The sequence below is a fragment of the Monopterus albus genome, unplaced genomic scaffold (assembly GCF_001952655.1).
Source record: "Monopterus albus unplaced genomic scaffold, M_albus_1.0 scaffold181.1, whole genome shotgun sequence".
Taxonomy (NCBI): Eukaryota; Metazoa; Chordata; class Actinopteri; order Synbranchiformes; family Synbranchidae; genus Monopterus; species Monopterus albus.
In genome coordinates, this window is record NW_018128061.1 from 25,217 (window position 1) to 37,101 (window position 11,885).

An 11,885-nucleotide genomic window follows, 5' to 3' on the forward strand; every position below is an offset into this window, starting at 1 on the left:
AGTTTTGTAATACGTCCTCTGATGTCCCGATAATGTAAAATAAGTCCAAATGTGGAGTGAAATCGTGGGCGTTGTTGGAGCAACAGTGTCCTGTTTATTGCAGGTGCTGCCAGTTCCCCCGTCTCGCCACAAGGTGTCGCCATATTAGCACCTCACTGAGCCAAGTTCGGCTGCCCAGCTTGCTTGACCCGGTAGCTCCAGTAGGAATTGGTTAAAGCTACCTGAATTAGATGCTACTAACTTCTATTTAAACGCCTCACAGTGCACAGCAAGATGAAACTTCTTGGTGCAGAGTAATAAACATCATTGCTTAAAATCAGCTGGCTGTGGTTATATGTCCAGTTAATATTACAGATTATATTGTGTGTCACAAAGATGCGCGATAAATGTTCATGCTGTGCAAGTAGCCCACTCAGTGAAGGGACAAACTGGAAAAGCTGCACTGTAGGCACAAGCTCATCTAACAACTGGACCTGTTAGCTATGGGATATCCAGACAAGATGCTCCAAGTGCTTTATTGTTTAGAATTGTTCACATCATTAGATCTGAATTATGAGATGAATTCATAACTTCATCTTTCATGTCCAAACTGAGCAACAGAACCTACTTAACAAGCTGGTGTTTGGTGCGCCACCTTGGAGAAACTTTCTGACCTCCACCCCCTGGTGGCGTCACGCAGGAGGAGGGATGGCACTTTATATATGGAAAAAGAAACGCTGCACTCCGAGAGTCTCCACACTTCTATCGAGCCTCTTCGAGATGTTACCTAAGTCCAGTACGATGTGAGGATCGCGTGTTACGTGTTAAATTTGGTTTGTAGATAGCTCATTCCAGCGAGATAGCTCCAGCTGCTCGACTTCTTTGTTGTATGCACGTGAAAAGCGCGACAGCCAGAGAAGAGAAGACAAACACTGACTAGAAGGGCTGCTGGACGCCGGACTGATCATCCTTAAAGGCGAATTTGGTCACCATGAGTTCCGAAAAGAGCAAGTAAGTTTATGACCGTTCCTCTCGTTAAACCTAGTTGCAGTCCACACATTAGGACCATCTCCTGGCCAGGTGAAAAGGCCACCAAGCATCAAGTCAATAGAATTCACTTAATACCTGAACACATTCAAAGTGCTCTCCAGCGTCATTAGATGGTTCTCTGCGCATAAATTCCAGGTTTGGTTGGCCAGTGATTCCATGCCTTTGGCTGGACTTCTGTATATTATTTATTGGGTTTTATCGCTTTAAGAAATGTTTTCTTTCATTTGCGTTACACCCTTGGCTTGATAAGCCACTGTTGCTACATCACTGTGGCCATGGCCACTGCCGGTGATTTATTTCCCAAGGAGCTATCGCTATCTATTAGAGATGCAGTGGAGAGCTTGTCTTCCGTGCACATTTCTTAGCAAAGCTGTATGTCTGCCTCGCACATCATGTGGTCTGTGAGTTGACACCCCAAAAGTCCACATTAAGCGCGGGCCAGCTTGCGTCCACAGTGCGCCATGACGCAGATGCCGGAGCTGCAACAAATCAGGCTCCGCGGTTACTGTCAAATACGGAAATCCACTTATGTGTCAGCATGCACTTCTCTGATAATGCACTGGCAGTTCACCAGCTGCTTGCTTGGTAATTCTCCCCTTCAGTTAGTGTGGGGTAGTTTATTGATTTTGGCATTTACAGTATCTACTCAGTGCATGTAGGGCACAGTCTCAAGTTTTACCAGCATGACTCTGAGTAGCAGGGTATAGCATATAAACCAAGGATCTACAGTGCATAACCATGGCTGGATGCTTGGGCTTCCCTTAACAATGGCAGCAGAAACTAAAAAACACAAAATGATTCCTCATTCCTGCATTTTCTCCTAGAGACTGTGAAATCTGGTTTGCAAAGGGAAAATGTGTTTATCTTTTCATGCCATCAAGTCAAGTGCATGACCTCCTGTCTGTGATAACTGGAATCCTTTGTGCTCAGTGCTGAGGGAATATCCCACAAGCTGAGGCTCACCAGAGAGACTGACAGGCAGTTACAGTAACAACAATTCAGTTATTGCTTAAAACAGGTACATAGAATGCGTCCCACGTCACCTCCCTCTGACCTACTTAGTGGGACATGTTTTAAATCAGCCAATTTGATGTGCAAACCTAATTTAATCTTTCTATAATGAATATCTTTGGACTTGATAGGACAAAAGTCTGAAAACATCTGAGTCTGACATTTGTTTTATTGACAGTTAATTGGGGAAACTGTATAATTGATATGAAATTACATTTAGTTGTAGTCCTAAAATAATTCTTCTCTCAGTATCACTCACCTTTTGCTGACTTCAGGAGGCACGTGGCCATGAAAGATCGTACTTTCCTCAAACATGGATTACACTGACTGGTTTTAGGACTTTCTATGGAGGTTTTAATTCTTTAACTTTTAAACACTGAAATTCATTGTAACTGTCTGAATTCAAGCTGACCACAGTGTCCCTTGTTTTTCTGCCAGAGCTAACTTAAAAATGTCTTACAGCTGCTTTCAAGCCTTTTTGTTTGATACTCAAAGATCACCTTTGGGTGGAGCATCACTTTTAGGGCCCTTAAGTGATCACTATACTGCTTGTTACACTGCCTGTGCTGAGGGCACCTACACTCATTGTGAATCTTCCTGGTGGGACTGGGTGCATCATTCTGTAAAGCGATGGGGATGATTCCTGATCCCGAGCAGCTGATCCTGGCTCTGCACGGGTCGACAGGTTTATCCAGCCTCATGAGATAACTGAGAACCTCACCAACATGAGGTGGACGCAGCTGTTTGCTCTGACCCTCACTGTTTTGGTTCCTGCTACAGGTACCTGGCTGTAGCCTGAGAGTTAAGTCATTTAGACGTTGCTAACTAATGCTGAGGAGTAGATCCAAGTTTCCTATCCTCTGTTCACCTTGCTGCTATTTCTATTTATCCCAACATCACCTTAGACTTTTGGCTAAATTCACCAATCTGACAATTTTTATATCCAGGAATGCTGAACTCTTCTCCTGCATCCTGGATGTTTGTCTGAAGTGATTAACATGACACTGCACATTGGTTATAGCCAGCAGTAAACCTGCAACATGAGATCCTTTTGCTCTCTTGTGTGGTTTTCTGAGGCAGTTTCCTGAAAGCCCTCTCACTGCCTCCATTCGCAGACACACACACACACACACACACGCACACACACACCATCACTAACACTTTGACACCTGTTGCAGATGTAAATGGTACAAGACGTTCCTGGAGAACGTTCCATGGCTATAATATCCTACAAAAGATATGTACAATGTTTGTGTAAGAATGAATTCAAATAACTCCACCTATTTACTTTATAGTTTTGTCTCTTCTCTGTTCACTGACCACATGCTCACTGCTACATGAGACTGTATAAAAGAGCTGCTGAAGTACAAGTTCTTCACAAAATAGAGAGCAGTGTGACCAGCCGGTGTGGTACTTCCTGTACTCCCTGTCCTGGATAGAAAGAGTACAATCAGAACAGAATGTGCAAAGAAAAGATAACTTTGACCCTCTCCACATGGCATCATGAGAGAACTCAACCTCTCTTTTGTGTAAGGGTAATGAACAACAAAAGGGAGAGTATAGAGGACAATTAGTGTATTAGAATTGCTGGTAAACTTGGCACTAGGCCCAGCCACTCCTCATTAATCGTTTGATCTTGGAGCAGGTGACTCAACATTACGCCTGCTATCAGCGTTCTACGTCTGTCTATCTGCTTCATAGGCCAGATATCATGTCCACTCAGGGAATTTTAATGAGCTTGTAATGAAATCAGAGGAACAAGATGTATCCTTCCTGACTTTGTTTGTTTAGCACTTTGTGTACACTGCTTCCATTCCCTAATTTTTCAAATTGTCAGCCTCAGTTTGTTTGTTGTCAGACTGAAACTTCTTATGTTTATTGACATTGTTGATATGCATCCTAAATCAAATATTTATTTTTTGGTGTTTAGCAAAACTATTCTCCTAAAGCAGTTGGGTCAGCTTCGACCATGGCAGATGAACTCTTAATTTGACACTGGCATGTTTATGTAGTGTCAGAACAGTTTGAAGGAATTAATTAGAGGTTGATTGGAGACTCTAAATTGCCCATAGGAGTGAGTGAGTGTGTGTGAGTGGTTGTCTATCTTTACTTGTCAGCTCTGTGACAGACTGGCGACCTGTCCAGGATAGACCCCACCTTGCACCCAATGTCAGCTGGGATTGCTCCAGCTCCCCGCGGCCCTCATCAGGATAAACGGATGTATGGATTTCCAGTGTGCTCACACTGTGCTAGACTGGAAGAGCCACATTCCTACTGAACGTCCAAAAGGTTAAGGCTTGATGAGTGAAGGGAGCTCCAGGTAATATAGTGTAGAAAGATGGCCCTGACTTTGTCGGGACCAGGAAGTAAACATGAGGCCTTCTGTGTGCACTAGAATCCCTACTATGACTTATAATATAGCTACATTTCACTGTGATGGATTCTGTTATAAATGTACTCACTGAGGAAAAGGAACTGTTTTGTTAACGTTTGCAGTAATGTAGGTGGGAAGCTGACATTTTGCTCATGTGGGTGATTGCAATTGCATCAGAAATGCTAATGCACTTCAAAGTTTGCCAGGGTATCTGATTTTGAAATCTTGCTGTGCAGTTATTCATCATCTTTTTAAATGATTCTGCTTCCTGTTTTGGTACAAAATCTCACCTATAGACTCAAAAGCGACAAAGTGAGCTTGATGATTAAAATCCCAAGGAAACGTTTCTGTTGCTGTCATTATAACATGCTTTTGTTCTGGTTGTGCCACTATTACAGGTTCACAGGTATAAAATGAGAAAGCAATGGCTTGTCAGGCAAAGTTGCTAAATAGTCATTACCAAGATTATGTGAAATTCACTCTACTAGAATGTGGGATTTGAATAGAGACAGGGCTTCTAGCCCGCTGTTAGCCTGCTTAAACAGTTTTTATTAGAATTTATTTAAAGATTGTCATTTGTTCACTGTGTAATCCCCAGTGTTTGTATGTGTTTGCCTTGTAGAATGGAGGATGAAGCGGTGTTGGACAGAGGAGTGTCCTGTGTCAAACACATCTGTGATGATGAAGTGGAAGGTAAGATGAGTGAATACTAGCAAGTTATCTAGCTGGCATACACATTCTTTGCAGAAGCGTTAACTTATCCCTGTCATTTCACGCATACTGCGCTGTGCTTCATCTAACCATGTAAAAAGTTCCGCTTTTCCTGTAGTATCAGAATTAGAACATATTATTTATGTCATCAGTGCATCTAGTGCCATTCATTGTCATCGGGATGAAATGAGATTTTCAAGATACCCAACAAAAATGCTTCTGAAAAGGCACAAACCCAACCTTTAGCATTTTGATACACTAAAATGTTTGTAGTCCTGTTCACTGCTAAAGCCTTTTGGCATTATGGCAGGCTGTTTGTCTATATTTAGTAGTAGGTACAAGATCCATTTCTTCCCTGTATGAGAATGTGCACTTCTGACCACAGTGAATTGTGAAAGACGTCACTGCAACCTGCAAGACATGTTTATCGAATGCACTTTTGAAAAGGAACTACATAGTTGCTTCAACACTTACTTGCTCAGTTATTCCCAGTATTTGTAAGAGTTTTCTCTCTGTCTCTCTGTCTCTCTAATTGCTTCCTGGAGACATTAAGTCATCATTTCCTGTAGGAGCTGCAGTGTAGGAAATTGCTGGCACATATTAAATTTCACAGTGTGGCTGACTAATGGCATACTGTATCTCTTCCTGATTGGGGAAACAAACCACAAATTGTCACTGAGTAGTTTCAACCTCAGCACAAACCAAAAAACTCAAAGTAGCCTTTGTGATAAGCAGACATTTCATACTGCATCACACCACCACTGTTTTCACTCTGCCAGTGCAGATTATCAGCATCCAGATTATCGTTACTTCCCCATAACTGTGAGTGTAATCTGACTTGTCTTCCCTGTATTGTATTGTGATGTGACAGGTCACCACACTGTGTACATTGGGGTGCATGTTCCCAAAAGCTACCAGCGGAGGAGACGCCACAAACGCAAGTCTAGCCACAAAGAGAAGCGGGAACGAGTTGAACAGACCACAGAAGGATACACAGATGAATCCACTGCAAACATCCTCAAACCTCTCAGTGAGTTCTGATGAAAGTAACCGCCTGGTAACAGCATGCACAGTCCAGAATATAATTTACAGGTGCAGCGTTTGTAATGAATAAATCTCTCTCAATTAAGATGGGTGAAGTCCAGCAGCACTGTGCAAATCACAGTCAGTGCTTCTGTAGTTCAGGAGGTAATCACTTAATAGAGCACTGAGGCCTGGGTACGGTGGCAGCGGAACCTGACACCCAACAGAATTAACAGAGAAAGCAAATGGGAACATGTTGAATACTAATCCAAAAATGACACGGGCTTGGATTAAAGCATGTGAAGTAAATACGGGGGAGGTATTGTGTGTCACCTCGGAGATTAACACAGTAGTTTGTGGGAATTGTGAGAAAGGTTTCTCAGAGGATAAAAACTAGACTTGGGGGTGGGCAGTAAAACAAAATACCAAGATTACAAAGTTACACAAGTTAGATGATGATGTTACTGAACCAGAAGTGGGCCTAATACAACATTATTACTGAGAAGAGCAATGACAGAACAAGTAAGGATAAGTGTGAAGGTATAAATCAGGATACCGGCTCTACCAAGTGAACTACAAGGTGGATCAAGATGCAAAATGCACATTAAGAAGCACAATATTTTAAGGAAAGCACAGCACATGTCGTTCCTTCTATAGAAGCTTGATAGAACTTGGTATTTTAGAACCATTCAGTATTATTTTCCAGACCAGGAGGAATAATATTTCTAAAAAAAGTCTTCAAATATAAGCTGGTTTGTTTAGCAGCCATTTTTTAAACATTATAACAAGTGTGAGAAAAAAAATTGAACCAACAGCCTTTAGAGGCACAACACCAGTTTAGCAACAGTGTGCAGTAACTGAGCCATATAATTGTGTGGGGATCTCCATGTTGTCTGTAAGTCCTGATGAAGACAAACGTCTTGGGTGGGTAATTTTTACACATCAAACATCACAAGGCACACAATCACAGCACTGGAGTTTGCCTAGAACCTGGCACAATGGGAGGGTATTTACGGTCTCCTTTACTGCTGGTTAGAGGTAACAATATGGTATCAGAGTGGGTTTGAGAAAGGAAAGGCTGGGATTTGCCTCCCAGTTCACAGGGGCATGTATGGGCAATAACAGTAGTACCACATACCTGAAGGTAAATTCCAGCAATAGCTGGGATATGTTAGTGCATGTTTGATTAAATCTTAAATATGTAGGTAAAAGTACAGGAGGGTAAATTAGTAATGCAACCATATGCAGAGGCATCAATCAGGAGTTCAAAGACACGGTAAGGAGAGTTGAGCTTTTCCAGGAGCGAGGTTGGGTATCCGTAGAGAAACTCTGTTTGAAACAAAGCAGAATATGGGTGATTGATTCATCGCATGACTCGTCTGTGATTTGTTGCTTTCTGAAAACCAAAAACAATGACTGTGGAAGCTGTACCCTTCCTTTTATTGCTAGCCTTCTTGTAATGCCAAATTAACCAGCACCTACAGTCAGATAGAGGCTGCACATTGCAGCACAATATAATGTGAAAATCGGCAGTACTGGATGTTTCAAGATAGATGGATACAAAATAATAGTATTTACTATCCCGGGCTAGACACAGGAGACTATGACACTGTGTGGTAAGAAAGGATTGGGACTGAAATGTCAAGAAGCAGAAGTGGTAGGAGTTTACTTCTGTTTCATCAGGTGATTGTATTCTTGACAAGCACTTGAATTTAGTTCCAGACTCAGTTACACATAGGCCCTTTTTCACAAATTGGATCCAAACCAGTAGAGATGAGGAGGCCCATATACACTGATCAGCCATAACATTACGACCACCTGCCCAATACTGCGTACACCAGGAGTCAATACGGCAGTTGGTTGTCACTCTGCAGCAGAATCTGTTTGCTTCCATAGTTCTGTCAGGAAGAGCACAACCGTGTCTACCATTCAGTGAAAAACTTATGTAAAAGGAGTGAAAACTGTGGTTGTGAGGACAAGTTAAAGGTCATTCATTCATATCACTCTAGGTGTAATACCACCGCCATAGGCGCTGAATGTTTCTCTTCATACAGACAAATGTAAAGCATTTCTCATTGTCAACCATTATAACAACGATTCAAACCAAATGGAATCTTTTGAAAAGGATGGAAGAAATTTTAAAGTTTATCATGACCCTGTCACCAGTTCACTGTTTTCCTTCCTTAGACCATTTGTGGTAGGTCATGACCCCTGCAGACAGGAACACCCAGCATGACCTGTAGTGTGGGAGATGCTCTGACCCAGTCATCAACCATTACAGCCTGGCCCTTGTCAAAGTCACTCACATCCTTATGCTTGCCCATTATTCCTGCTTTCCACACATCAGCTTCAGGAACTGAATGTTCACTTGCTGTCCCACATGTTGACCAGTGCCATTGTAAAGGGATCATGTTATTCATTTTACCTGTCATTGGTCATAATGTTGTGGCTGATTGGTGTAGATGCCTCCCTTTATCAATTTAATATCAGGTGATATAACAGCTCTATATTGGCCAGATTGTGAAAGAATTGGTCAGAATTTCAATAAAACATAAGAGTAGCTTGGCATGGCCCCTGTGACTGGATTCTTGTATCATCTATGATAACACCTTGATCATGCTAGTGTCCCATACGTCTGGTGACAGATTCCAGAAGGTGACTAATCCCCACATGCCCACGGCTCCTGTAAACACTGTAATCCTCCTCTGTTATGCATCATGCTCGGGAGCTGCCAGCCTGTGTGCTTAGTCATCCACTGGTGCCATGATATGATAACTGCAATAACTTTGTCTGGTTGTTGTGGAACCTATTTGATTATCACATGACTCATGCAAAGTTTGGTTATGGGGTTATAGCTGAGATGGGTCTTCCTTAACAGTTACAGCTGTTTTCAGTAGTTACTCTCAAATCTCTTGCATAAAGGTAATGAAGGAACAAGCAAATATTGATGAAAGGTGATTAGATGAAGTGTTTGTTGATTTGATAGGAGCTTTACAACTCTTCACTGCACAGCGGAGCATTTTCAGTGTCATATAACCCACAGTAGCGCAAGTGAAAAGAGTATTTCATCATAAACTGTGGCCTAAGTGTCAGTAATAGTTTACAGATAAACCCTGTTTGTATAAGACCTTAACACATTTGTGTGGTCATAAATTAATGTCTTTAATTGACCCTGTGGCAAACAGTGCTACTGGTCGTTCTTCCACAGATTTGGTGTCGGACTGAAAATCAGCCAGTGGTGAGACAGATGTGGAACCTGACTAAACACAGAAGCAGATTTTAAACCAAACTGTGGTTCATATGAAATGCACTGACTAACACACAGCCATCCAGACAGATACAGCCTACTGTATCTCTGTAGAAGATCTGAATTGTAAACAGTATTGTCAGGCTGTATGATGAGGCTACAGCCACTGTTGGCTTTGTCCTTGTATTTATTAGGAGGATATGTTGCCCCTTCCTAACTTGCCTTTTACTCTTCTACTGTCTGTGTTAACTTATCTGCTTCCACCACTAGCTCATCATGAATAATTAAAGTGCTTTATGAGGTCTGGGTTAGCATGTGTCACTACATTTGCGATCATGTTTAGAGCTCCCTGTGAATATGTCGACAAGAGAAGCACACAAAAGATGATGGTCAGACAGGTAGTGTAGATATGTGGGTAGCATTCAGGCTAATATGTGACAGATATGACAAATGTCTTACTCAAAACACGCCACACACACTGTTAGACAGTGCGTACTGAGCCCTCCATTTGCTGGACTTTCTGCTGTTTTGTCCTCCATCTAAATCCCCATAATCCTGCTGATTCTTACAAACCCCTTGGAGCTGTCTTAAAGGTTGTGTGTAACCACAACAAAATCCTGGTTTGCATTGATAACACCAGTCATGAAACTTAAGAGGTGAATGGTGTTGTACACAGCATGTGACATTACCAAATGTCACGTTAAAAGTCAGGTTCTGCATCTTCCAGAAGTGAAATGATAGAGAGGCCCTGAGGAAAACTTAGACATCTCTCGTATTTCTGTTTTGTGCCATGGGTGGTTTCTGTTGCTGTGTGCACACCACACTATAATGCTCATATACAAGATGGGGAGATACCAAGTGTTCCATGTCCTAAAGCTGTTTTCAGTTTCCAAGACATTGATCCTGACCTTCATGTAGCCTAAAGGTTGTTAGTTCTCGCTACAGTTCCAGCTGAGCTATTTTAAAAACAACTATCCTAAATTAAGCCTGCATGCGCTGTGCCAGGATTAAAAGGTTACAGGCACTGTTACTGTACCGTGTCGAGGTATCAGCATCAGATAGAGCACATCAAGTGAAAGATGCATTAATAACCTCTTGTCTTACCACTTAACCTCCACTTTCCCATCACTTCACAGTTGCATAACTTTCCTGGAAGTGTTAACAAAAATAAAAAATTATTCACCAAATATATAACCCATAATATACAGGACATCAAGCACTGGTGTTCTCGGTATTGTTGTATTAGTGGGACTCGGAGAAACCTGAGGCTATAGCTGCTTCTTCATGTCTATAATTTCTGACAAGGAGGAGTAAGAGGACAACGACTATTTAGTGTAAATGATCAGTGTTCTTGGGTCAGTTTGCTGTGTTGGAACACTTTTCTCAGAAGGAAGTAAAACTTGCATGCAAAGGGAAACGTTCTTCCTCTGAGGACATGTTAACAGACTCCTTTCATTTTGCTTAAATACCAATGATATTGTCATTTCAAGCAGCAGATAACTGTCATACACTGTATAGAGTCTGGTTCTACCTTCCTTGCATATCAAACGTATAAAGATGCCTATGTTGCCTTTATTCATTTACACCTTTTGATTTGCAGACTGATTTAGACTATTCAGCCTGCCTGCAGTTAGTTGGAAGGCTAATATAGCCCTAGGTTTTCCTGAATAGTTGAGTATTGTTGACTTTTCCATTTCTTGAGGCTATAAAACATGTTGTTGCCTCTGACAGAGAGGTATTCGGTCTGTATTTAATTTGTTGTACTTCTTTGCAGAGGAGATCTTGTATATAACTACTCATAAAAGCAGAATCCGTTGAAATAGTCGGATTTTCTCATGAGCCCAGTGTTCACATTTTTTGGGCCTGATTGATTCTGTGTCAGAGCAATTGGGGAATTGCAGAGTGTTTACATGGCTTTAACAACTTTAAACTGTGTTGTGTGAGTGAGAGAGATCTGCAACTGCATGACCTAGTTTTTGTCTCGGGTTAGTTTGTCCACAGCCAGCTTGCAGGTAGCACAGCAGTCGTACTGTGTGTATATCCCCAGTGTGAGTATTGCCATCATTTTAAGTTTTTATTGGTTTTGGAACAAGGCCTAGACCTTAGCTTTAGCATAATTTTCAGATGGCTGACAGTTTGGGTTTCTTGGGTGTCAAATAAAGTCAGGCAGGATAGATTTGACAGTCCCTTAACCTGCCTCTCTCTCCCCACAGTTTCTCCAGCTGAGAGGATCAGGTTTATTCTGGGAGAGGAGGATGATGGCCCCCCACCTCCTCAGCTCTTCACTGAGCTGGATGAGCTACTGGCAGTGGATGGGCAGGAGATGGAGTGGAAGGAGACAGCCAGGTGAGGCACTGACGCGAATGTCTTTTAAGCCAGTCATGCTATCTGTCACACATGAAGAGCTATAGACTGTGTAGTCAAAAAGTTCTCAGTATCCTGGTGTAGTCAGTGAAACGTAAGCACTTATAAATAGTTGCATTTTCTATG

General features: G+C 42.0%; 1 protein-coding gene across 2 annotated transcripts in view; it reads left to right on the forward strand.

Annotated features, from left to right (window-relative positions):
• Positions 1 to 637: 637 nt before the first annotated feature.
• LOC109969765 (electrogenic sodium bicarbonate cotransporter 1-like) overlaps positions 638 to 11,885 on the forward strand; it is a 27,978-nt gene continuing 16,730 nt past the window's right edge. For both annotated transcript variants that reach the window (XM_020616901.1, XM_020616900.1), the window contains exons 1-4: positions 638 to 990; positions 5,037 to 5,107; positions 5,997 to 6,155; positions 11,609 to 11,741. In XM_020616901.1, the coding sequence (XP_020472557.1) occupies positions 971 to 990; positions 5,037 to 5,107; positions 5,997 to 6,155; positions 11,609 to 11,741 (383 nt within the window). In that variant the 5' untranslated portion in view covers positions 638 to 970. The remainder of the gene's footprint in view (positions 991 to 5,036; positions 5,108 to 5,996; positions 6,156 to 11,608; positions 11,742 to 11,885) is intronic.